We start from the raw sequence: 26770 nt of genomic DNA, 5'->3' as shown, positions 1-26770 counted from the left end.
TCTATTTATGCTATATAATTAATGTATGGTTGCCTTCGTCATAAACAATATAAAAACATAGATGACGGAATTGACCTTCTTTTTTATAAACTTGCAGAAAACAACATCAGGAAATTAATTTTATATTATTTCAACACTCGAATCAGGATGAACAAAATGTGCTACGATTGTTGCTTTTTTCAGTGCTTAAAGGGGGAAATTATTCATTCCTTTTTTCTCTGAACTAAAATCCAATTACATGTGAAAAATGATTTACACGTAAACAATGTTTCGTAGTTACCCTTGAAATTTACAATATGTCATTACATGAATAAAACATCCACAACACACCATCCAATATGGAGACAAGCCATAACAACAGTAATACAGGAGAGTCCTATGATACAAAAAACTAGCACCCTGTTCTTTTCCAATGGTGCGTCCTCTTGACTTGGAAGGTGCATTTCTAAAATTTGAAAACACGGAAAATATATATTTGCTATGAATGTTAATGCCATCGATAATTTTAAAAAAAACCTAAAAACTAAACTGAGTATATATAAATTAACTGTTACAACTTGTATACTGTAAGTCGTTTTAATTCTACGGTGTTAAAATTTCACGATTTCTATTAAAGTACCAATCGCGATGGCTTTAATTTCCCGCTGTTTAAAAATCAATTGATCAGAATATATAAGCATTGAAACGTTTTTGAAAACTAATGATAGTATTCACGATGGGTTTAATTTCGCGGGAAAATATTAAATCGCGAACATAGTGAAATTAAAACCATCGTGATTATTTGCCATTATAATGTACCTTCTGTATTTGTCGTCTGTTCTGTTTCCAGTCTTATCTTTGCTGAGCTTGTTGTGGTTTGGTTTGATACAAGTGGCTGGTCTTGATGCATTTCTTCTGTAGTCAATGAGTGAGATACATCTTCTCTAGATGGTGATGAGACTATGGTAAAATTTAGATAAATTAGGATGCTTTTTCCGCCATGTTTCGTTGATTTGTGAATCTAAAGTGAGACTTCCTAAAGGATATGCAGAACTAATTTTATTGTTAGACTTCCTAATGCATATGCCAAATTTGTTTTTTTTTAATTTTCAATGACTATACATGTATTACAGATAAAAACTTATAACTGACATCTAACTATTTCAGACACATAAAAAATAAGAACTATGTATCGGCTAACCATGAAAAAATATTGTTCCTGTGTGAAACTATTCTATTGGAGAGAAAATGAATTGAAGCAAAAGCTTATCAAACATATAAAAATAGAAAATGCACAATTTGCAAATAGAAAAAAATTCAATAAAATTAAGAAAATATATTACATACTCAGGATTTTGTGTGTGTGTGTGGTTTTTTGTTTTTGTTTTTGTTTTTTGCTTTTTGCCTTTTCCGTTTTACATTCAATTCTGATAACTAGTACTTTCCAGCTAGTTATACAGATATTGGTAAACTAATAGAATCTCGCGTCTCAGAGATTTTCGAAGGACGCCACGGCAAAGAGATAATCTCATTGTCCATTTATCAAAATGATTTGATGATTACAAATGTTGATGGTATCTTTTCTTTTCACATATCATGGCTTAACACCAAATACCACATACATCTGCGTTCTGTGCTGTAATGGCACTGATCGACTGTGCACAAACATTCCAACTGGTTTTTAATTCCTTAGGTTTGGTAGCGCCATGAGAAACAACAGGATATGCCATGGTTTTCATAACCACAGTTTGATTAAAGCCAAAATTGATCATGATGTCAAGAACAGTTTAGACATAATTAATATGAATGTATTCTTTAATTTTTTTTTTCAAACGAAAATTTATCCTATATCTTTTACACGGAATATTATGTATTTTAAGTTGGTGCCCGCAATCAAAATATTTTTACTATTATGCCGAAGGTTTCTTTATTGAAATCTTTTTTTGTTTTTTGTTTGTTTGAATTTTTTAATTAACACAATCGATATATCTTTTTAAAACTTTTATATGGATTCAGCAAATAAGACATTGCAATGGTACATTTACTCAAAATGTATTTGGACGCGTTGATATTCTACCTAAAATAACATATTGCTAGGCTCTTAACATCGAATACTAGTATTATAAAATCTTATAACCGTTTTTACTCGTCTTCTGCTCTTCTTCCAGTTCTTTTGTTACTAAATTTGTTGATGATTCTAGTATTTTAGTTATTGATGCTGTTGAAACTCCTGAAACAATATATTATTTTTTAACAACGATACAAGGTGAAAAAATTGCAATATTTTTAGTATTTTTACAGGGTTTTTTTTTTTTGTATGGTGGTGTACCTTTTTAATTTTTAGATACACAGTTCATGTATAAACTAATTAATTTACATTTCTAAACAAATTACCAAGAACTTCACATCCAATGCTGTGGTGACAGATTGACTTTTTACATCGACATTCAAATTGGCATCGAATTCCGTAGCTTGGAAATATACATTTGTTATTACAGTTGATCCCATAATATCCAGGTTCACAAGCTATTCAAACAAACAAAAAAACCGAATAAGAGCATTTTAACGCCAATAATGCTTTTGTTATACATATACAACATGGTTACACAAATTTGCAATGTATTGCAATACAATTGGTAATATTAGAATTGCTGTTACATCATAAGTACATGTATTAAAACTAGGTAACGCATGTTAACCAAAGGTCTGTGTATTTTTTATACCATTATATTTACATCTACAAAGTATTATTCCCTCTATTTCTTCAGGAAACTTATAGTTAATTTAAAGCTCTATAGAAACAGCTAGTGAGACTGAAATCTACACGCCCCGTTTATCGATTGGTCGAAATCTACAGCTGCTGAAACTGACAAGAAACTGACAGGACAGATATAGACACGCCCTGTTTATCGATTGGTCCAAACCTACAGCGACCTAGAAAAAATCACGGACTGCACGAAATAATCATTGCGATGTCAGACTCAAAGTCTCACAGGAGACGATTTGGCTGTTTCTTTAAGCTATCGTACTTACGTACATTGACTGTAATTTAGTGAATTTTACTTACTTTACATAATCAATTTATCAATTAGCTAAAAGAAAGATGTTTTAATATAAACCATAAAATGCTTTCTTTGATGATTCATTCGGGTTATGAAGGTAGCGACATTGCAGAAAAAATACATAACCCGCTGGTTATGTATTTTTTCTACAATGTCGCTACCTTCATATCACGAATGAATCACCAAAGAAAGCATTTTATTCTTTAAATAAATACACTTGATTGTACTAGACATTGACTGCGCTTAAATTAATGTTGATGAATAATTACCAACGCAGCTTTTATTCTCGCTTTTCCACTTGTAACCTGCACAGCACATCGGTGATCTGAAACAGTTTATTGACAAAATGTTAGTTTCTAACAATAAAATGTGAAAATGAAATAGTTTGAATGACGATTTCCTTTTTTAATCAAATCAAATCACATTATCTTACATTCCACAAAATGTTGCCTTCGTTAAAATCGGATGTAAATTTATAATCATAACAAGTATCTGCATTTTCCATGAAATTGTAAATGGATTCCACATATTCACTGGCTTAAAACAATCCTGGAATTTAAATTATTTATCCATAGTTGTTTCGTGTTTACAGGATTGTAGTTTTCCCCTTTTTTTGGTCAACTTACATGTATATAGAATTGACAACAAAAAGTTGTTGAGATGGAATATTCTTTTTATGAGTTATGCAAAATGAAAGTGTTCTTCAAATTATATCTATGATATAACAACAGATAGGGAAGTACAATTTAATTTGATATTAAAAGTATTACAATACAGTATTACTCATTTCCCTTCTACTATTATTATACTCCAGAAAGTGTCAATTAAATTCATGAAACGTTCGTTCGATTTTTCCGACATCCGCCAATTTCACGGAAAAAGCCTCAGTTAGGAAAATTAACAAAATGGTCATGGAAATCAGTCTATAAATGTTTAATGTATGAATAAAGTCATCACGAATTCAAATTAGTTTTCAGTATTCCAATTAGTGGGGACCTACATTTGATAGTTAATAGACTACTCCTTATCCATGGACAAAAAGGAAATACAGCTTAATGAGATTGAATAAGTTGAGACTAACCCTTTTTCATCTCTAGTCTGTCCCAACTTATTGCTTCCATCACTTTTTGACGATTTTTAATCAAAATACACATACCCGTGAAAGAAGTACAGTAAATGAAATCAATGAAATGGAAAATATCCAAGATATCTTCATTGACAAAATATCTCTTTTAACTCATAAAATTTCACAGGAACGAAAACAAATTTCGTACTGAGATTTATAATGAGAAATGTTTACATCTTATCTCCATTCGGAAGTACTCGGGGCACCTCGCGCGATTTTTCAACGTTATCATCCGGGCTTATTAATGGCTGATGCAATGCAAAATGATCCCTTTCGGGTGTATTATTAGTTGTGCTGTTTTGGGCAGTTTTGCTTCCGTTGTTCATTGGTTCAATAGTACAAGATTAATGTATACGTGATACTCCGGTTAAAAGAAAATATGTCTTAGTTTTATGGCCTATTGGCTATGCGACAAGATGGGCGCACATGCCACACCATAAGCTTGCTTTGCACTTTTGGAACTATTGTAAATCAGTATATCATGATGATCTAAGCTATTTTTTTTTCGTGTGAAAATATGTACCTTAGAACTGTGTTTACTGTAGATCGAGAGCGATTGGTCTTTAGCTGATATCTATCTAAAACCAAAACAATGTACAAAATGAAAGAAGACTCGTATTATGATCGTTATAATTATTAATACAAACTAAATTCAGGACTTGGTATAGTGTGCACAATAAACAAGGGACTGTCAATTCAAGACTAAAAAGTTCTCTGTAACATCAGCTATACATATACAAACATGTAACTGCAGTGAAACTTGGTACTGCAAGTAACAGCATCCCAAGGTTGAAGTAAGCAGATAAAATTTTATCACAGTCGATATTAATAAATCTGAACATATAACAAACTTAGACCCCTGATTACTTCCATCATGATCCACAAAGATTCAATGTGATAATTTTTAAGCAAAGTTGTTTATGAGTGTTAACTGTTCTGTAAAAAAAACAAAACAATAAATATAAAGAAGTTTAAGATTTTATTTTTATTTTTTTTGCTAACCAAATTTTTTTCTTCACAAAACATTTAAATAGAAGTATGGCCTCATCGTCTTTTATCCCTATATCTGTCTCTATCCCCATCTCTATCTCTATTCCTGTCCTTCTCTCTTTCTCTACTCCTCCTTCGGTCTCTATTCCTCTCCTCAGATTCCCTATAACTGTCTCTATCACTCCTTCTATCTCTACTGTCTCTATCACTCCTCCTTTCTCTATCCTCGTATGACCTTTCCGATGACCTTTTCAACTTTGCCCTCTCTGGTGATGAACTGTATCTGTCCCGCCTATTTCTGTTGTCGTGATGTTTTGACTTTTTCTGCCAGGAATTCCCATGATCCTCCTCTTCCCTGCGTGTTCTCTGTGGAAATTGAGCTCTGTGTACTGGACTCCGTGATCGACTCGAGCGTCTGTCTTTTCTTCTAGGGCTACTTGATCTACTATTGCCCCTCTGGAAAACAAATGTGAGAATAATGAGTGCTTATGAGTATGCTTATAAAATAAATTTAATTACTCAAAATATTAATATTGATTAGTCCAGGCCCCGGGGCCATAAAACTTAGACGAGCTTACTTATGATCTAAATCTCACTTTTACAAAAGGAACATATAGTGGAAAAGTGAGACTGAGATCAAAAGTGAGCTGGCCTAAGTTTTATGGCCCCGGGGCCTGATTAGATAAGGGGGATCAATATTTTAATAAAATCTTGCTATAATTTCTCTAACTGTTGTTAACTAATGTTAAAATGAAATCATAGAGAGAACAATTTTGCAACTCTTAATATTTGTGCTCCAATACAAATTGTTTAAATCGTAGAATTAAGTACTTGAATAGCATAAAATAAGGGATCAACAATATCAAAATTGATGAATGGAAACTTGCTATTTACATAAAAATTCTTTACAGAAATATAAATAGATTTCAATGGTTTAGCTATTTTATGCTAATAACAAAATAACAAATGTCACTTTTTTCAATTTCAAAATATCTTGAATTCGAAGTTTAAAACGTTTTCTTTTTATATGCTTTACCATCTCTTTCACACACAGTTGCTGTAAACAAAATAACAGATGCCACATACCTTTTTCTTCTTATATGACTCATCATCACTTTCACTTTCACTTTGCTTTCTTTCTTTGTGTTTCTTTTTCTTCTTTGATTTCTTTTTCTTGTCATCGTCGTCATCATCATCAAACACTAAATCATATCGACTTTTACAAGGTTAAGAAAATGTAACACTTCAATTATGCTTAAATAAGAAATTTTTCTTAATGCATACTTAAGAATAGCTTTAAGTTTAAACAATTTATTAAGAAAAAATATATGCACAATGAAATCATGCTAATTTAAAAATTGATTTACCGGTAGTTTTCACAAACTTAATAAAAAATATATGTACAATGAAATCATGCTAATTTAAAAATTGATCTACCGGTAGTTTTCACAAACTTAATAAGTGAAATAAAAAAGTTTTTTTAGTTTCCAGGGATGGGTCCAGACCCCTTAGGAATGTGCATGATCATTTGACCCTCTGTTACTTTATGCTTAAAGCTGATCGCTGCTTGTTAATACGGTATGCACCATCACACAGAGACCTGGTATATAAACCACTCGATTTTGTAGTATTACTTTCATGGTCTTTTGACTTTATGCATCTATTTCTCATTCTGTGTCCTTATAATTAATGTTTGAAAATAATGCATTGACCAATTTACCTCATTAGTATTCTCCTGGCTTGAAAAAAAGTGCGTAAAATAATGATAATTTTATCGCGACCGAGTAACACGGCGAGGCAAGATGAACGTCCACACAGGTGAGACCTCTACAGCGAAGTACCGTACTTTAAACTGTTCAGAGACCTGTCTCTTATATAAGGGTTGTAGGGACAGCAGTGATGAAAGAGAAATATGGCAGACAGTGCTTATTTACGAGCAGTGTTCAGCTTTTAAGTGTAAAGCTATAATATAGTAATTATAGTAATTACTGGGTATTACATACTATGTCTCTACAATGTAAATAGGTTAAATTGTTTCATAATTATATCTAAATTAAGATTTTTTTTTTGTTTCCATCATATGTTTTGAATACTCTTACATGTTTAAAATAAAAATCTGTATCTTGTCCCCCTGAGTGACACATATTGCATGTTTTTCCTTTCATTATATATTTCCTTTCGAAAACATGTTTTTACTGTATAGATATTGTGCTGTAAATAAGTACATCAAGAGCTCCTTGTAATCATACTGTATACAGGGAAATATTTGCCCCCATTTTAATTTTGTCCCTTTTGCCTTCGTTGTCAGCAGGTGAATTAAAGACTGAGCAAATTCATATTTTTTATAATATCTTTCTCTTAGCACAAATGTGTCTGGGTGAATTCAAGACAAGGCAAAACTGATAGCAAGTGTAGAGGGGCGAAAATAACATGGGCTAAAAAAATTACCCTGTATACAGTGTATCTATAGTTTTTCTAATTTTTGATGAAATTTTGGATGTTCGTTTTTTCATTTCACTTATATACATTGTAACATGCAATGGTATTGACAAATCTTATCAGTCAATATTTGTTACCAATGATACAAACTTCACAGAACTCGGTGATCCTGTGTTTAGATAAAGGATACTTGTCTTGTCGCGTGAGCCGATCCCGGATCACATATTTCTCCTTCACTTCTTCTGACTTTTTTTCATCTTTGCCTGACAAAAAATTAATAATAAATAGAAACCAAATCCCATGATAAGAACAAACAGGATAAGCAAAACTGTTTAAGGAGATAATATTTCAATAATTTGTGATAAAAAATGATTAAGTGTTAATTAAATTTTATTGTATCATACAAAAACAAGAATATTAAGCATAATATAATTAAATCAGTTTATCTAGGGATTTTATTGGCTTAATAGATGCTATTTAGTAGATTCATATATAAAATCTTCAATAATTTTAATGGAAATTTCAGTGTTCTGACATTTGTTCAACATATTTGTAATGAAAAAGAAAATACAAAAATTTTGTACAAAAGTCACAAATTGTTAGGTACTTAATCACAAACCATGGATAATCCTTTATCATAACTATTTAAACATAGACATCCTCAAATCACTGATTGATGTTAAAGGATAGATATTTACAAGAATTTATCCTGACTTTTACCCCTGCACTCCATTTGTAACCATTAGATGTTGAATGTAACCTTATTGATGATTAACCTTTCCCATGAAGCTTAGCTACAGATGCATTCCGTTTGTAATCCATTACACTGTACTACCTTATGTTTCTGTGACTAACCTTTGCCGTGGAGCTTGGCGACGGACTGGCTGAAGTCGACATGTATCCTGCGGTCGTCTATCAGTACGTTGTCCATCTTGAAATAGGCACTCTCACAGTCCTCATTCTGTGTACAAGTAAAAAAAACACCAATGCATTCAAAACAGCAGTGTATTTATTTTTACAAAATACAATATGTAAAGTGTATATGTGTGTATAGAAACAACAAGTGAGTGTGCTCTTACAAATAAGCATGTTTATCATAAATAACATGTACAATTGTATAAGACTTCACCGCTTTTTAAAAAAATATATCAACCTCAGAACTACATACTTACTTTTCCAAGTACATTTACATGAATATACAGATTTCTAAAATGATTCTATTAGACTAAGTGTTATTATTGATTTTCTCATTATACATAATGGTGGATAAAGTGTAAACTCACCTTTTCGAACTCAATGAAAGCATATTGCAAGGATTCTTTGGTTTTGTGGTCCCTGATCACTTCACAGCTTAAAAGAGGAAAAATTGAATAAAACACACTATGCTGATGAATACAAAGTTTTTCAAATTAAACACTAAAAGTCTTATTAATTTCACTTCAACCATGATGTTTTCTTTTTCAGTCTAGTATACAAAAATTTCATACATAATATGTAATTTAAAAAATGCCCAAAGAGAATTATTTGCATCAGTGCCTATTTACAATATTAATTTAGTTCTCTCTCTGTCTCTCTCTGTTTCTCTCTCTCTCTCTGTCTATCTTTCTGTTTCTGTCTCTCTCTCTCTCTCTCTCTGTCTGTCTGTCTGTCTGTCTCTCTCTCTCTCTCTGTTTGTCTCTATTTCTCTCTTACAAAATGCGTATCTCCCTTACAAATTGTTTGTTTGTTTGAGTTTTTGAGATAGAGTATAGGATACTGTGATGCTTTTAGCCCTACATAGGTAAAGCAATGGCAATTCTTAACAAAAGAAAGCTCTCAAGTTATGAAAAACCTTTTAATGGTTCCAAATCTGGAAAAAATGACCTCCAGGTCTTCATCGGTTGTGACAGGATTCAGCTTACAGACAAACAGGACATTGTCCTCGGGCTTCACCTCGGCATCAGGGAGGTCCCCAACCTGTCAGACAAACACAGACAACTGTGAATACTGTAAATACTGTAAAAACAAACACCTCTTGATACTGTAAACAGGGACATTTATAACTTACATGAACATTTAAACAATATTCTCATAATAATATATTGGCATGAATTCACTTCTTAAATATTTACATTTTTCAATGTCTTTGAATGTGATAACACTTCATATCTGTTTTGTACTTTACAGTCCAATAAATTCAGATGTATGGGGTGCAAATTACAAAAATTCTCTAGGACCCATTGAACATATTTCACATTCACAGTCTGAATGAGGTGCAAGTTCAAATTAGGTAGAAGTTTAAAACACTTTAACACAAAACAGACACCATGTCTCATATGCCTCCAGCTAATTTTTAATGTAAAACAATGATTGCTAACTTTGTATTTATAACCATTTTAACAAGGCTTTGGACTTTCTGGAGGTTTAAGCTCTCTATTTCTTGCGTCAAAACAAGTTAAAAATGACGCGGTTTCAAGCGAAATATACACCGATTGCGTAGTTTTAGCTCAAAAGCCAGACAAATCCTGTTGATTTCAAAGAGCAATGGCTGAGTGGCCAGCAGTGAAATAGACAGGCCTACGTCACATTGCTGTTTGACACAACTACCCAAAGTCCAAGCTCTTGTCAAAATGGTTCTACATGTAGTTCTGACATGTCAAATCAAGAGTTACTGCACTTAAACTGTTCAGCAAAATTAATTCAAAAGAATTATATTAAAAACATTCACTCACTACAAATAAAGTTTATTCTGGTATATGTTATGTTTTAGAATTTAGGTCTCTCCAAAACCATATGCAGTTACAGATAAGATCTGGAAATAAAATCTCTTCAAACGTTCTCACCATTTCCAGAATCTGGGCGTTTGCTTTGGCTTCCTTCTCCTCCAGTATCTCCCTGACTTCTTCCTCCGTCATCCCTTTGAAATCATCCACCTCCTCATCAGCACCAATTCTGACAGTCTGAAAATATACATACAATCATCATGTTAGAGTTTTCCCATATTCTGACATCATACATGTCACCATGTGTCGGTTATTATTTCTGTAGGAGATGGACTGTAAATGTATCTAAGTTCATGTCAGTCTGATGGACTTACGTCTAATTGTTCTTTGGTGGGTTCTGGGGACTTGTCCGGAACTTCTAGTCCATCCGGATCATCATATGGATCATCAAGTACTATAGTGTGGTATATTCTACCAAAATGAAAGCATGCAGAAAAATTTCTAATTAAAAGTCAATGAATGAATGATCAGGATGTAAGTGATTTTTACAAGTTGTTTGACATGCAGTTACTGTTCAGCTTCCCAAAATTAGTTATTCAACAGTTCTTTATCTTAAACAAAATTAATTTAATACTTAAACTTAAATTTTATGCCTGTACACCAATGCAATAATCAAAACAGTTTTTTATTTCCTATTCTTACCACCTTTATATGTTCTCAGGGTTGTCTCTAAAAATATGAGGTAGAAGGAAGAAATAAAAAAGTAGAAGGGGGTCTGGGGATCTTGCTTATAGCTACATTGTGTTTGAAGTGCAATAATAGCTGGGTAATTAATTAAGGCATTATAGGCGGGGGAAATCCCCGCCTACAAGTCTTAGAGACAACCCTCTGTTCTACTGTGGTTTCATCAATATTCGTTGAATACCAATTTTCGTAGATTTCATTATTAAGTTGATCCACGAAATTAAATGTTCATTGAAGTGCAATTTCTATTAACATCTTGTATTGATAGGGTCATTGCAGGCCACGAATTTACGTATCCATGAAACTGTGATTTTCACTTTATCCACGAATATTGATACCCTTGAATATTAATGAAACCACAGTATACTGTAGATTCCTTATTTTACGCGAGTACTTAATTCCGCGATTCAACGATTTACCATCAAATCGCGAGAACATAAAATCGCGAATGGCGAAATTTCATCATTGTTTCATGTAGTTTACATGTCTCCCAAAATTAAAAGCGAGATTTTAGAATTCGCAAGACGGGCTTCTCGCGATTTTACGCAAATATTAATTCCTCGCGTTTAATTAGGAATTTACAGTACTGCCATCTCATTCACTGAGCGTGTAATACACACACCCACCTGATATCTTTGTACGGTCTGTTGTCCTCGTCACAGTAGGCTTCATTAATTTCCATCAACACATCCATCCCTTCAGCCACCTCTCCAAACACTGTGTGCTTACCATCCAAGTAATCCAGATTGTCTGCCAATGTTATGAAGAACTGAAACAAACAGAATTTTTTTTTTCAACTTGCCACAAAAAGTTTTTTTTCTAATTTCTCAATACACAGTCTAATACAGCTCTTTAAAATAGTTTTTATTTCAAACTTGAAGATTAAGTGATATACTGGTAATTTGCCAAGAGAAAAAGGCAGCTGATTGCAGCATTTAAATCATGACATTAGAATTTTATCTTCAAATGCAAAAAATTTTACAACTAGTAACAGATTGATTTTTTTTAACAAGATCTTATGTTTACTTTTTATTTCTTTTTTATGTAAATTTTAATTAGATTATTCTACAGTAGCTAGGCCATTTACATTTTTTTTAAATTTTGTTAATGTTGCCCAATTTTATTTTTTACCTGGGATCCATGCATATTCTGTCCATTATTTACCATGGAAACTAGACCAGCGCGGGAATGCTTCATTCTTGGTGCTTGCTCCATCTCAAAGAACTTTGCTTGCTCTCCATATAGCTTTCTAAACAAGATTCAAAAGAATGATAAATAAAATTGATAAGTTTAAAGAACTGCACCTAACATTCACTTTGAAAAAAAACCTTTGTTATATCCAGTGTATGTAACATACAAGTATGACATTTTTGTTAAACTCTTGTAATCAAATTTCAAGTGACTGAAGTCAAAATCAGATCTGTGAAAAATGTTTTGCAATGTGCATAATTGATCCTCCAAAATTAAAATTATCTGAATAATTATCTTATTAATTCAAAGGACATCAATGAATGATAAAACATTTATAATGAAATCATGGAAATTATTTTAAAAAGTTTTTATTTACATGTAGTGTAAAAAATTCAATTATATTTTTTCGATGTCTAATAAGACATAGTGCTCACAAAGAACAGTTACTACAGCTTCTTTTTTGAAACAGGAACCTATTTTATTTCATTGATTTCATTAATGTCTTCACCCATAAATGGACTCTCCTCCCTTGCCAGTTCCTGTAGGATCACCAGTCTGGGCAACAAGGTTTCTCTATAAAAGTGAGCAATATTGTCAAATTCATTTTTGTGTGATTTTTCGGATTCTGTTGTTTAATACTGGTATAGTCAGCCCCCATTTTTTATTGATCATCTGAATACACAATGCAATGTCAGATGCATGGCCATACTGTAATATCTAAGCGCTTTTAATGCATTATCAACACATGCACATCGGTAAATTTTCAAAAATCTTGATTGAAAATCTCTACGATAAAATACATGTACAATGTTGTTGAAGTTTTCTGTTATATAATGAATAAATCTCATTGGCTATCTCTATTTAAATCAAAACATGGTACAAAAATAAGAAAAGCAAAAACACAACGGTATGGAAGTGCACATGAGGGACAACAATTAACGGTTCAATTAAATGATTATCTTACCTGTACAGAGTAAAACAAAGAGAAATTGTAGTACTTGATTTTACACAGCTTCAAGAAATTCAAACATGCTGAAAAAAATAAATATCAAAATTAATTTCGTTTCAACAACAATGTTGATTAGTCTTTCATCATTACTGTCTTCGAATTATTCATGGGAACATGATATTAAATTAGCGTTTTTAGCTTTTGTACCATTTGCAGAGGAAATTCGAAAACATGATTAAAATTCGCTTTAAAATGTACAGATCGTTTTATCTAAGTATCCATATTACTTACAGCGTGGTCGTTCGTCAGTAAATAAATCAATTGTAATTTCGCCAAGAGAAGTTTCCAAGATAACCGACATTGTGGGCTTTTTGGGTTTTGGTCGGTTTTCGGCAAGCTTTCAGCAGTTCAGTGCTCTCCTGTGTTGGGAGATAAAATTGTCCCTTCGTTTGTCTATTTTTCCGAAAAAATCTGAGAAAATGGCAACTGACACTTCAACTGAAACTCAGACAACGGAAAAAACTAAAGAGGAGGCGGGTGGATCGGGGGACGCATTCGATTCTTTTTACCAGGAGGTAAATCATCCTATTGAACTAAAAAAAATATGTTTTTTGCAAGTAAATGCAAACTCGAATTTCCTCTAAATAGAAAAAATAAAATAATATGATTCTTTCTCAAAGGAAAACATCATTGGTGCTTTTTTCCTCTAGAGGGGTTCAAACATTTATCATTGACAGTATCTTGCGTAATATTATCATGCCATAGTTTTTAAAAATGTTTTGTTTAGGTCAAAGCTATTGAACACAGAGATTCAGTTTTAACTTCAAAACAGCAGATAGACAAACTTAACAGACCAGGTTCCACTTACTTCAACTTAAACCCATTTGATGTAAGTACTTTCTGTCAAGTCAAAATTGTGTTATGAGGTTTCAATTGCCATGCAGATGATGAAGAATATCAGACCTTTCCTTGTTTTATTTCAACAGTTTTAATCTAGGGTGTCGTACTTTACGAATGAACAATAATTTTGAAATTAAAGATGTTTATCGTTAATTTTAATCATTGCTTGCAAAACTGCTCATGTTTCTGCAACAACGAACGATATGTAGACAAAAAATGACCACCATCGAAATTTGGACCCTGTTGATTTTAGGACCTTAATTTAGCTATCAGTTTACAATGCAGCTGTAATGGCAATGTTATTCTTTTTTAAAGACTGCAACATTACGATAGTTTAACCTAGTATGTATTAGGCTACTTCTCTCCATTCCTTGATATTCAGATGCTGAATATTGTGCACTCACAGGTTATAGTGTGTACAACTGTACATGTTTATTTGTGTATGTTTTTAGGTACTAAACATTGATCCTGACGTTCCTATAGCAGAGATCAAGAAGAAATACAGACAGGTGATTTTAATGTTACATACAATGCATGTACCATCACAAATTAATTCTGGTCTCTTGTGAGAAGGTTTTTTGTGGTACTGTGCAGATAATTTAATGAAGTAAAAAAAAAAATTAATGCAATTCAAATTAATGTAATGAATTCAACAGTCTACAGATTATAATAAATCAAATCTGAATCAAGATAAACACAATGATTATGTGGATCATATTGGCCATTGATTTCACCAGAGTAGAATAAGACATTTTTTGATAAACAATATTTATGCTTTTGGATGTACATTTTTTTTTTATTAGATGTCAATATTGGTCCATCCAGATAAAAATCAGGATGATTTGATACGAGCACAAAAAGCATTTGATGGTGAGTTCTTTTACCATATTACAGAATTGAGAAATAAATGTATCCCCAAATAAAAAAATTCTCTTTTAAAGAAATAAGAGGGATCAAATTTGGTAAAATTAAAATGGAAGCAAACTTTCCATATACTTACAAAGTGGAGTATTTTGGGCATCTGATATTTTACATTATACCTCTAAGATTTTCTCCATTTTGTGACTTGTAGCTGTGAACAAAGCCTACAAAGTATTAGTCAATGATGAAGGAATGAAGAGGTGTCAGGAAATTATAGAGGAGGCCAAAGCTCGAGTGGATGAAATGGTAAGATTACTGTAACATTATAAAAACTAAGAAATATGATTGATGAAAAATTCTTTAAAATTATGACATATTAAAGAATATGTTAGAGCACAGGAGCTTGTTTCTGTGATAAAATTTCACCTTATAGTATATGATACTGTATACCGGGAAATATACGCCCCATTTTATTTTCGTCCCTTTTGCTGTTGTTGTCAGCAAGCAAATTTATAATTTGGTGAATTCCAATGACTGAAATTATCTCTCTTTAAACACAACTTTGTCGGTGCAAATTTACAATGGGACAAAATTGCTTGCAAGTGAAGAAAGGCAAAAAATGATATGCTGCAAAATTAACTTTGTATACAGTAACAATGCTTTAGGTAAATTTTTATTGCAGAAACAATCAACAATCGTTTGTGTGTCAGACACTTACTATTGGTAAGAAAATCAAAATATGCATGTAATATTTTTTTTTGTCCAAGTAATATTTCTTGGCAAACAGTTTGTTACAGGAAATTTTTTACAATGTTGAAGGTATTGACCCTTAATACTATAGTATAAAAATTAGGACTAATGTGGTAAAAAATAAATTGAGCTGCATAAAAAGGATTACAAAGTGAAGTAAGTGGTGAGATTTGTTGGTAAGATTTGTGGGAAGTCAGTTGAAAGAGAACATACAGTATAATAGTCAAATTTAAAGTACTCACTTACTGTACAGTAACTATCATTAAAAAGGTACTATTTTCATAATCTATGTATGATTTTCATTATTTGTTTACTTCACCCATTCTTTAGATGAAAACAAAAAAGAAGCAGTTAAAAAAAGAGGGAAAGAGTACAGATGTCCCAGAAGACGACCCAGACAAGGTCTGTAAACCAATCAACGAATCAGTCTTTTAGGCATACTGTAAATTCTTAATTCAGGAATTTATATCTGCATAAAATCGCAAGAAGCACCCCTCGAAGATTTTAAAATCTTGCCATTAATTTCTGAGAGTTGGGACCTATAAGAAATGTGAATAAATGTTCCGCGTTCGCGATTTGATAGAAAACAGTGCTAGCGGGATCGCAGAAATAAGTACTAGTACTTACGTAATATAAGGAATTTACAGTACTGTAAATCAACTTTTATTCACGTGCGAGAAATTTTCTTGAGCTTAGCAAGAGCTTTGTGGTCGCCAATATTTCTTGCCACAAACCAGTCCATGTCATATGGTTGTTATAGCAACACTGCTCTGGATAAGGCTTGGTTGCAAACATTAGTGATTATGAATCAGTCAATCGGAAGTTAATCGCAAAATAAATTCAAGAATAAAAGCCGGTTTAACAGGTATATGTACAGTTATATATCTATTGTTGTTTTACAATTTCTATTATATTTTCAACAGTGAAATATTAGGGGGCCCAGGGGCTTTTAATCCCTTAAATATTTTAAAAGAACTGATATTTTCAGGACTACAGTGTATTATTGTATTTTACTTCATAGAAAAAGCATGCAGTGTATGTGCAGACTTGTAAACTGTTCGCAGACTTGGAAAGATTGAGACAAGAGAGGGAAATGAAAGATATGCATGAGCGGTGAGTGTTATAAATAATAAAAAACAATCCAAAAATATGATGAAATTTACACTAACGTGGCATGAATAGTTTGTACAGTCAGAAATGATTAGGACCTGGTCGAGGTAGACAGTTCTTCGTGTTATTTTAGCCTTATAGCATCAAGTGTAATGAATAGTAACCACTTATTATAATATCGAAGTACTTCTCTTTACGGGATTTAATTAGATTATTTTATTTATATTTTCGTAATTTTTTTACTTTTTGTCTATGTGATAAAGTGGACTTGGATTTTTATTTGTTATTCATATCCAAGAGCATAAGTTCACATATAATGAAATACATGCACATACTGTATTCAGGGTTATTCTCCCAATTTTTAAAAAAAAAATTTTTGCCTCTCTACACTTTCAAAAAGTTTTGCCCCTTATTGAACATGACCAATCAGTTAGAAATATAAATAGAGTACACTTTCTTATTAACATTGTTACACAGAGAGTTTGCTTTAAATGCACCCAGTCTTAAATACACTCGCTGACAATGAGGGTGAAAGGGACAAAAATAAAATTGGGGAGAATATTGATGACAACAAGGGCAAAAAGGCACAATGAATATTTCCCTGTATACAGTACACATACTTAAACAGTAGAAACTTTGGTTCTGCATACATTCAGGAAACGCAAGGCAGAAGCAGAGGCCAATGAAGAGGAAGCAAAGAAGAAGGAAGTGGAGTGGAAGAAGAACTTTGAGGTTAGAATCGTTTTGCCAGCTTCAATGTTTTATATTTTTTTTGTTAAGGAGGCTGGGGGTGGTCAGCAGATTACACATCAGATATTCCTTGAATTATTAGATTTGATTTGTTAAGCTATAAACTATCATTGACAGTGCATTAAACAAATTGAGTAACTTGTTATAGTCTGTCCCAAGATATTTTTTCTGCATACTTTCTTAAATTATTCAATATTTATAAATACCTCTTGATTCAGACGATGTTCATTCAATAGTACGAAAAAATCCCAAGATTTTCCTTTTGAAACGCCCCCTCTAGCTTGTCAGGTTTCAATACACAGCTAAAAAATAGAAAGTCTACGAGGATTTCGCATTGCATCAGTCATAATTAAACTCAAATGATTAGTTGAAAAATTGTGCGAAGTATTCTGAATGACTTCCAAATGGAGAAAAGATGTCAACATTCCCCATTATAAGTCTCCACAGAATTCTGTTTTTGTTCCTGTGAATTTTTACGAAGGAAAATGATAATGTAAATATGAAGTTATCTTGGAAATTTTTTCTTTCATTGATATTAATTGCGCTTCTTTCACAGGTATGTGTATTATTATTAAAAATTGTCCAAATGTGCAGTATAAATATCTTGGGACAGACTTAAGCCTGGTATGAAAAATTTTGTTGGTACTTATGCACTGTTGTAGTTATTCGTGTATAACTACATCTTTCAATAGATAATAACATCAAAGCTTATTTTTACAATTTTTTTTTACCTTCTAAATTTGTTCTGCAAATGCAATTAATTACCCATAGGGGTAAGTTAAAATTAATGGAAGAGCCACTGACAATGAATTTTGATTTTCGCCAATATGAGGTAGAATCAACGTTTGTGACATCAAAATAATGCTTTTACCTTTGACCATCTGTGGTTTGGTTGTTCAGCTTTCAGTACACTGAACATATAAATATATGTGGAATGAAAATCTTTATCTTTATATATTCACAGGAGAGCAGATCAGACAGGGTGGACAGTTGGAGAAGTTGGAAAAGTGGCGGCAAGAAAGCCAAAGGAACATTCCGACCTCCTAAACCGAAGGCGGAAAAACGATAGTACAGTTGTGCATGCGCGATGTGTGTTTCTATGTAGCTGTCCATAGTTTATCTCATAGTGCTGACGGATGATCGAGAGAGGTGTGTCTGATATGATTCCATACTCATCTTATGTTCATGAACCTTACAGCATAGAGGGATGCTGTTCACAAAACGTTTCTTTCATCCGCCATTGTTTTGATGTTGAGCTGTTAGTTGTAGTTGATGATGATGATGATGATGATGATGAAGATGTTTATTAGATTGTTTTGTCATCTCCATTGCATTAGTATTGTGTGGGTGGTTGTTTAATTTTCAACTATATGCTAGTACCTTTATATGGTACTGTGCATGTAATTTTCCACACAAAACAATTTTCTTATACCGGTATGTAATAATTTCTTTTTTGTTTATCAATGTTCTAAGGTAAAGATGATAATATTTCAATCTGTCATGGACAATATTATTTTTTAAAAGACATTCTGATAAATAAATGATCAGAATTCTGTGATTTTAAAGAATTTCTAACAAACATATCAAGAGTTGGTTTCTAACATTTCATCTTTGTAATGAATTATTTGCCTTTAAAAATGTTACTCTTTCATAAAAGGTTTTGTATCCATTTTACATAATAAAATACTGTCTCTTTTCAATTTTTAACTGATAAGTTGTTGACATTGCTAGTTTTTTACCCCAAACAAGTCAGATCTTGAAAATATGAGTCTTGACCCATGTTACATATATGTACCGTACTTCAAGTTTTGGTTAAAAAAAAATTAATGTATACATTTGTTCATGCTTCATGTTTTGTTTATTTTGCTTTTTGTTAGAGTTTGTATCTCCAATTGTATTTTCATGATCTTATTATTATATCCCCCATCCCCGACCAGAACCCATCACCCCCCCCCCCCCAAAAAAAAAAAAAAGAAAGAAATAATTTAATACCTGAGCCCACCCCTTCCTGTACTTAGAAAATTTAAAGACTTTAGAGATAAATATAACAGGTCATAAATTTGTTTCTTCTCAATTAAAAAGAACAGACTGAATACAAATTTTTTTCACCAAAAATACCATTTCCAGCACTTCAAATCAGCCTTCTTTTTAATACATCACCAGTAATTCAGATCTCTCAGAAAAATATTTTATATATATATATATGGATCTCACCAAGAAGTGATATGAATTTGATAGCATCTTTTTTTAAGCTTTATTTTTAAGGGTTTTTTTTTCTTATTTAGTTAAATGCTCATCATGTAGCAATCTTGCAGAATACAAATGACCTGCTGATTGCAACTAATGAGAAATCAATATTCAGGCCTGGAAGTTCTATGTTCCTTTAATGGCAGACATCCTTTTATACTCAACTGTTTTTATAGCATTTAAAGATCAGTCTCGCTAGCCTCAATTTCATTTAAAGTACTGTGGAAGTATTCTTGAAGTGTTGGTGATTTTTCATGGCTACATTTGTTTTCAATGGTTCTGGTTTTCCCGTCTCTTTCATTCCTGAATTATCTTCTGAAATGAGATGTCCTTTTTTCAAAGTAGAAACCAACGAAAGCAGGGATGGGTTTTTTTCTTTAGTCATGTAATTGCTTTATCATTGTTAATGAAATTTGATGAGATGTTCATAAATGGAAATTGTGATACATTACTGAAATGTTTGTGTAATTTGAACGTTGTATATTTGAAGTTCAAAACACCATTTTTTGTTCATGTTCATGAAGTTAAAAAAAAAATCTTGTATACTTTTCATTTGCAAATGAGAAACTCATCATTAAAGTCATCAATGATTTGTATTTTGACATGAAAAATAAACCCCAATATGTAACTGCCAAATAAACTCATTAGTCTGATAATTACGGTATTTTTTTTGGAAGTTCCATTTTCACAACACACAAAAGGGGACTTCTTGAAAAATCAATTGCAGACTTCAAAGTTGGCCACATCTTTTTAATGCCAGCTTTCTTTTCAGGGAATTACCATCAATATTTAATTTTCAGATTCACATTGACATTTTGTCCACATTATAATTTATTAAAGAGTTTGCTACATGCACCAAAGATGAAACAGACCGACTGAATAATAAACAGAAGTAAAAAAAAAAAATACCGTAGATGTCCTATTTACCACTACTCTGCATTTTAGAACCCAGTTGACCTCATTTCTGCTAAGAAATGTATTGTCAAAAGACTAATTTAATAACATTTTGGACTTTTTTTCAATGAATGTAAAATTTATGTCCGGGGTAGGAGGCGTCTTTCGTATGAAATTTGGACAAATACGGTACTTAGCGATTTGTTGCAGCAAAGTGTAACTTATTTGTAATAAAAATCCAGAACAGGTATGAATTTGTAAATGTATTGAATAAAGATGTGATATATTGACAGGAGTGTACATTTTTTTTATGAATTCCAGTTTCAAGTATGGCACAAAAGTACTGTAGTACGTCACAATTTAGTCAGAATACTGTTTATAGATAGTATGACGTGAACAGGATCGAGTGACTCAGTCCTGTGCGAAAACATAAACCGGTTGCCTCTTGCTAGGCAAGTGAAAATTGTTGGTCATATGGATCGTTTACACTCCGTTTCCCTGCGTCGTGACAGGCTTTTTACGCAGACAAATTGGTTTTCCATTAACACAACGATGAATTACCGGTATACAAAACCGGCATCGGCAACATCTCGGAAACGTGTTAGAACGATCTTGCACAGAAGTTAAACAACAAAGGTGCAGCATATAAGCGTTTACAATGGGTTAAGATGATGATAATAGTATTAAAGTCGATTTGCGCAAATTGCATACATCGTGTACATATATTTGATCGTGTAAGGAAACTAACAAGATTGAACAGATTATTTAGCTGTGTTTAGGCTTTATATATTGCACATGAATTGTATGTTGGATTCAAATCAGTAGTTGGCCTTTGATTTCTTCCGCTTTGTACTTGCGTCACCTCCTGGCAGTTTCGCTTTTCCTTTCTGGACTAGTTCATAAAATCTATATGCATCCACTTCCTCTTGGTGAAGAAGATCTAGAAGCTTGACTTCCCGTCTCTCTCCATCCACAATTAGCCCAGTTTGTAGAAACTTATCCCGACTTTTCATATCGCGCATGCGTACAATCCATCGGGATGGCGCATCATTGTCAATAGCAACAACGTTCACTGGATCAAATTGAACTTCGCTAACACTCCCCCCACAACTTTCCTCTACTAACGCTTTGACTTCCCCATGACTCATGGCGTTGTCTGGCAAATTAAAGCAAACACAGAGCGGATCGGAGGGAGGGATCTCTTTCCGCATGCGCACTGTTGTCAGTCTCCTTTTCTTCCATTTGCTGTAGTTTGATTTTTCCTTCACTTCTTCCAATAACGACTTTTTGGTCTCTTTCCCTCCTTTGGCTTTACTGTAATCGGTATTATCTTCTGCTACGTCACATCTAAAAAACAATAAACTCGAGATTATTTTCTATACATAAAATATCGTACATCAGTGCTAAACTTTTGTTATATTCAGAACTGAGCTAAATATCCACCAACCTTGATTTGTCTTGTTGAATATCAGGAAGGCGTTGATAACCTGTTAAAAACTCGTCATCTTTTCTCCTTGGAGTAATGTTTGCCGTTCCAGTTGAAGCATATGATTCGTAATTGTCGAATTTTTCGTAAAATGCGTCCCTTTCTTTAAGATATTTCTGATATTCTTGGTTGTTTGGGAACAAATGCACCAACTTTGCTGCCATACTTTGGCCACCTTCGTTCACTGCATGAAGATTGTCTGTCTTTAATGAAAGATCTTCTAGTCGGAAGTCTTTGTCTTCTAAATTCTCTACATCTTCCGTAACGGCTTCATTGTCCCATGCTTTCGTGTGCGTTGGGTCACTTGGTGGTTTGTGTCGATGAAGCACATTTCTTTTCTCTTCTTCTTTCATCTCCTTTGGTTTTCGGAATCCCAACGAACAAAGTTTCTGATACAAATCTTTGTTTATCCTTGCCTTGAATAAACTCGGAAGCGAAACGGTTCTTTTCATGTTGTTTTCGCCTCTATTTGTGTTTGCATCCATTTTACCATACAATCTCTCCTTTTCTAAAAACATGTCTGCATCTTCAGCCATTTCTTTGCCTGTTTCCATGTTATCTCCCTGCATTTGATGATTAGGATATTCTCCTACTGACTTTCTTAAAGTAATAGCCCTTTGTTCGCTATAGGTTTGTAGGTTTTGTTGACTGTGTAAAGTATCTGGTTGGGCATAAATGTTGGACCACTGTCCTTTTTCAATGTAAGACGATTTTGCATACCCCTGGTTCTTTTGTGGGAACATATTTTCTTTTTCGTATATGTTTGGAAATTGTAGTCGGTTTTCAAAATGGCTCGTATATTCATTCCGGACACTTTGCGGAATTTCAGTATTGATTTGCCATCGCAGAAGTCTTGACACGGGGTCAAAGGTCAAGGCTCCCTTAAAGCTTGATATTCTTAAAACCTCTGAAAGAGATTCTGACATATCAGAATCTTTAAGTCGTCTATCCTGTTTTAATAATTTTATTACGTCATCTGCATCGTCTTCGTTGCAATTTTCCAGAGTCATGCAGGCTTCCGTCATGTTATAGTCTCTAAGCGGATACGGAACTGACGTCACCGGATATGTGTGACGTGGGGTCTTCTTCGGCAGACGACCGTCAACAGCAAGAATGATCAAAGCTTGACTGGAAGTTGGCATTCTGTAAAATATAATCCAAATATGTTGTAAAATATATTGTAATTCTACCTCTGTTAAATTCTATTGATTAACGAGTGAATTCAAAATTAATACATATACATGTACATGTACATATGTATAGTTTTGATATATTTTTTGATAGATTGTGATATGTTTGTGCGTTATTGTATCACATTTTTCACCAATCAAACAAAACCATGCCTGCACCTTAAATAACATATCATTTCTTGCTTGCATGTCTAACTTTCTATGAAAGAGATTTTTTTTTAAAGTTTTGCAAAGGTTCATTATGACATTTAATAACAAAAACAAATCCATAAAAGTTCTTGTACTTTCATTTACGAGTCACCCACAGTTTATGTAAACTCCCAAGTCTTCCTAGCCCAATATGTCGCATTGATTTATTAGTTTATGTGTATTTGTTCGTCAACGTACTTCAACTTGAAAGACAGAGCAAGTGTTTGTTTTTTTCACACTGAAAGTTAAATCTATATATTTTCTTGACGATATCAGAGTAATACAATGGTCGGTTTATATTTGCTCGAACTTTTAAAAAAATGTCGCACTGCACTTCAGTGCAGCTAAAAGGTGAAATGAGTACATGATACATATAGTGTATAGAAATAAGGGCGTTGTTCTTTATTATTTTTTAAATAACTCTCTCTCTCTCTCTCTCTCTCTCTCTGTTGAAACAAAATTACTTCTTGTGCAATTGTACATTAAACCTAGTAGATAAATCATGGAGGTGTGAAGAATATGAATATTAACTTTTATGCAGGTGATGGTTATTATACCGGTATTCAAAACTTCATTTATTTCTATCTGATAAAATAAACGGCAGAAATTACACGTAAATGCGTAAATCTAAAAATAACAGGACAAAACGGCAAAAACAATTTTTAGACCCTAGCTGTTTTCGAATAAAATAGCCCTGTAAACAAGTTTCCTTTGATATTGTACTTTCCCCACTCAATCGCTGTGCAATGAATTAATGCACTTTCCGATTATGAAATCAGTCTCTTCAAATGATGAAAGCAAAGAGAGCCGGAGGACAGAAATTAATTTCAGATTTGTGCGCTGTGACGTCAAAAAGAGTTAAATTTAATCGCAATCACCACAGAACATTTACAGTGTTGACAATTATAGCTCTTGAGGACGACTTGGAAAAACAGGCGGGGTCGTTCTATAATTGGTGTTGTAAATTTAAAAATTTTCCGTGAACATTTTGTTATCGCTTAAAACACCTTATATATCGGAAGAGAGCAATAGATACTGTTGCAGCTTTTCATCCTCCTTCAATTTGTAATTCATTATCAAGTTGTTTGGGATTTTTGTTTTTGTATCAGTGCAATTCTATATAAATTAATTGATCGTGCTTTGATCAATGATAAAAATGTACTGATTAATTGATATTATATTTTACTGATTAATTTAGCAAATCACGGTATTTACTAAAAGTATAACGTTCTGTTTGATAATTAATCCCATGGATTAAGGGTTCCAGCGATTGTACAACATGTATATATGTAAAGTCAAAATATAAGTTAACAGACTATTGCTGTGAGAATTAATGAATGTGCTATATAGTTCTAAATCGATTATCTATTTACGATGTTCATAAACAATCTTTCGTTGCATGATTTTCTAAAGATGAATTATACATGAAAATGTTACAAATTTCCATTGTGCGAGATAACGAAAGTATTGTATTAAAATATTGCACGAGGCAGAGAATCGATGGAAAAATAAAAATTGAAAAAAATATAATTTTTTCACATGAACTGTCTTAATTGCAGTTACTCACAACATATCGAGATTGATTCACAAATTATTAAATGCATATACAGATATCAAAGACTTATGTAGCACTGTATACTGTAAATGAAACGAAGATCGCAAAATAATATAGATTGGCACTTTTTTCTTACCTTTTTCACATGCTATACATTTGCTACATGTAGCTCATTTAAATTCGTCAATTACACAAATGAACCCCGCACTAATTAAACAACATACACATGTACGCGTCCGAGTCGTCCAAAATTGAATGTTTATGCGCACAGGGTAGTCTCGCCACTTGACATGCTAAGTTTCATAAAAGTCCGTTTAGACAATGATATATAAACAGGTTGGGCCGGTGTATGTGGAGGACACTTCAATTGTTTTTATCGGACAGAACCAAATGTAAACACTAGGCTTAGATTACAAGGGCTAGCACGCCGCGGTGTATAGTATAATAATGTTCATTATAATTTACGGTCATGTAGATATCCCGGTATGTACATGTAATGAGAAATTTACCTTTTAACACTTTAAAGTTTTTAATAAGCTTTCGTTTACGCGCATAATAAATCAAATTGTTACGTGTATGTATAATAGATTTTTTGGTAAATTTCTCGCCAAGATGAATACATGTAATATATTCCAAACTTTATTGTTACTCTATCTTCTTCAGCAATCTTTGGATTTTAGTTAGATAAGATTTATAGGTTTTTAAATTTCAAAGTTATTAAATTTTAGGAAGCTTACGTTTAAAGATGTTTCTAATTTTAAGCGCTCGATAAATACATTTTTCCCTCTTCTTAAATAAATTCAAACTCAAATACATAAAGACACTTACATATATTTTCAACTATTTTTTGTAAGTATAATAATTACCTTTTCAATTAGAACCACCAACAAATTTTCTCCTCTAAAATCCAATTTTGACACTCGCCAATGAAACTCCACTAAACAAATGGCCGTTGTGCTACCATCTAACTGGAGTCAACGGAAAACCTTTAATCATCATCAATGATGCAAAACCGTCCCATTACAACCGAGAGGAAACTCGCTGAATGGCGTTTTTGTCGTCTGCCATGGACTCTGACGACAGTAGAGAAAAACAGGGACGTGAATTATTAATTTTGGATCACGAAAGCAAACGAATCAGAATGCGAGAGAATCCATTACAGTTTCATCAACCGAAAAACCCCCTCTGCGCCACCATTCATCTTTAACGGCTGTGTATGGGGCAGATAAGATTTGTGACTTATTTATTTATGCATAGAGCTGTCAACAAAAACAATAAATGAAAATATATCAAACTTCCTAGAAAAAGCCAACATAACTGGCGTGTGGAACATCTTTAAATTTAAAAAAAGTGTTTATTACATATGTTTATATGCATTAGATAGTATGAAAAGGGATATGTTTTTGTTTCTGATTTTCCCTTCAAAATTCACAAAACCGACGGAGTATCAGATATCAGCGTTTGTACACTGTTATTATGTCCTAATAAAATCGTCCGACTTAGAGCAAGTTTATTCTAAAGTGTCGAGGACAGGTACTAATAATCAAATAAAAGGTATATAAAAATTAATTTTTAAATATACGAGGTGGACCGTCATACTCACATTCGAATTACATGTTCATGTAAACTCTTACATCAAACATGAGCCCTGTCTAC

At 32.7% G+C, this 26770-nt stretch overlaps 3 protein-coding genes and 1 long non-coding RNA gene across 5 annotated transcripts; 1 reads left to right on the top strand and 3 right to left on the bottom strand.

The window, feature by feature from the left end:
• Positions 1–1997: 1997 nt before the first annotated feature.
• Positions 1998–3714, bottom strand: LOC105328254 (uncharacterized). Its single transcript, XR_010709048.1, has 4 exons — positions 3475–3714; positions 3311–3366; positions 2374–2505; positions 1998–2209 (listed from the first exon to the last, which is right to left on the bottom strand). It is a non-coding gene; the product is annotated as an uncharacterized lncRNA (long non-coding RNA).
• Positions 3715–4766: 1052 nt separating this feature from the next.
• Positions 4767–13610, bottom strand: LOC105328230 (peptidyl-prolyl cis-trans isomerase-like 4). Its single transcript, XM_066070625.1, has 13 exons — positions 13474–13610; positions 13198–13265; positions 12742–12806; positions 12174–12291; positions 11669–11811; positions 10673–10769; positions 10419–10535; positions 9428–9552; positions 8880–8946; positions 8452–8557; positions 7787–7859; positions 6244–6373; positions 4767–5613 (listed from the first exon to the last, which is right to left on the bottom strand). The coding sequence occupies exons 1-13, from the start codon at positions 13541–13543 to the stop codon at positions 5212–5214; spliced, it is 1581 nt and encodes a 526-aa protein (XP_065926697.1). The 5' UTR covers positions 13544–13610; the 3' UTR covers positions 4767–5211.
• On the top strand, positions 13550–20727 carry LOC105328231 (dnaJ homolog subfamily C member 8). Its single transcript, XM_011429004.4, has 9 exons — positions 13550–13757; positions 13970–14071; positions 14535–14591; positions 14886–14952; positions 15155–15249; positions 16024–16095; positions 16715–16806; positions 17460–17535; positions 18518–20727. The coding sequence occupies exons 1-9, from the start codon at positions 13662–13664 to the stop codon at positions 18620–18622; spliced, it is 762 nt and encodes a 253-aa protein (XP_011427306.3). The 5' UTR covers positions 13550–13661; the 3' UTR covers positions 18623–20727.
• Positions 20501–26388, bottom strand: LOC105328228 (uncharacterized). 2 transcript variants are annotated; one of them, XM_034477349.2, is made up of 3 exons: positions 25981–26388; positions 22142–23323; positions 20501–22041 (listed from the first exon to the last, which is right to left on the bottom strand). In XM_034477349.2, exons 2-3 carry the CDS (start codon positions 23320–23322, stop codon positions 21513–21515), a joined length of 1710 nt encoding a protein of 569 aa, XP_034333240.2. In that variant the 5' UTR covers position 23323; positions 25981–26388; the 3' UTR covers positions 20501–21512. The 2 variants fall into 2 exon arrangements, with proteins under 2 accessions (XP_034333240.2, XP_019922794.3); XM_020067235.3 differs by lacking the exon at positions 25981–26388 and adding an exon at positions 25251–25483.
• Between the last annotated feature and the right edge of the window lie 382 nt (positions 26389–26770).

The sequence above is a fragment of the Magallana gigas genome, chromosome 9 (genome assembly GCF_963853765.1).
Source record: "Magallana gigas chromosome 9, xbMagGiga1.1, whole genome shotgun sequence".
Taxonomy (NCBI): domain Eukaryota; kingdom Metazoa; phylum Mollusca; class Bivalvia; order Ostreida; family Ostreidae; genus Magallana; species Magallana gigas.
The sequence above is the reverse complement of the archived record's forward strand: the minus strand, read 5'-3'. Positions and strand labels throughout refer to the sequence as shown.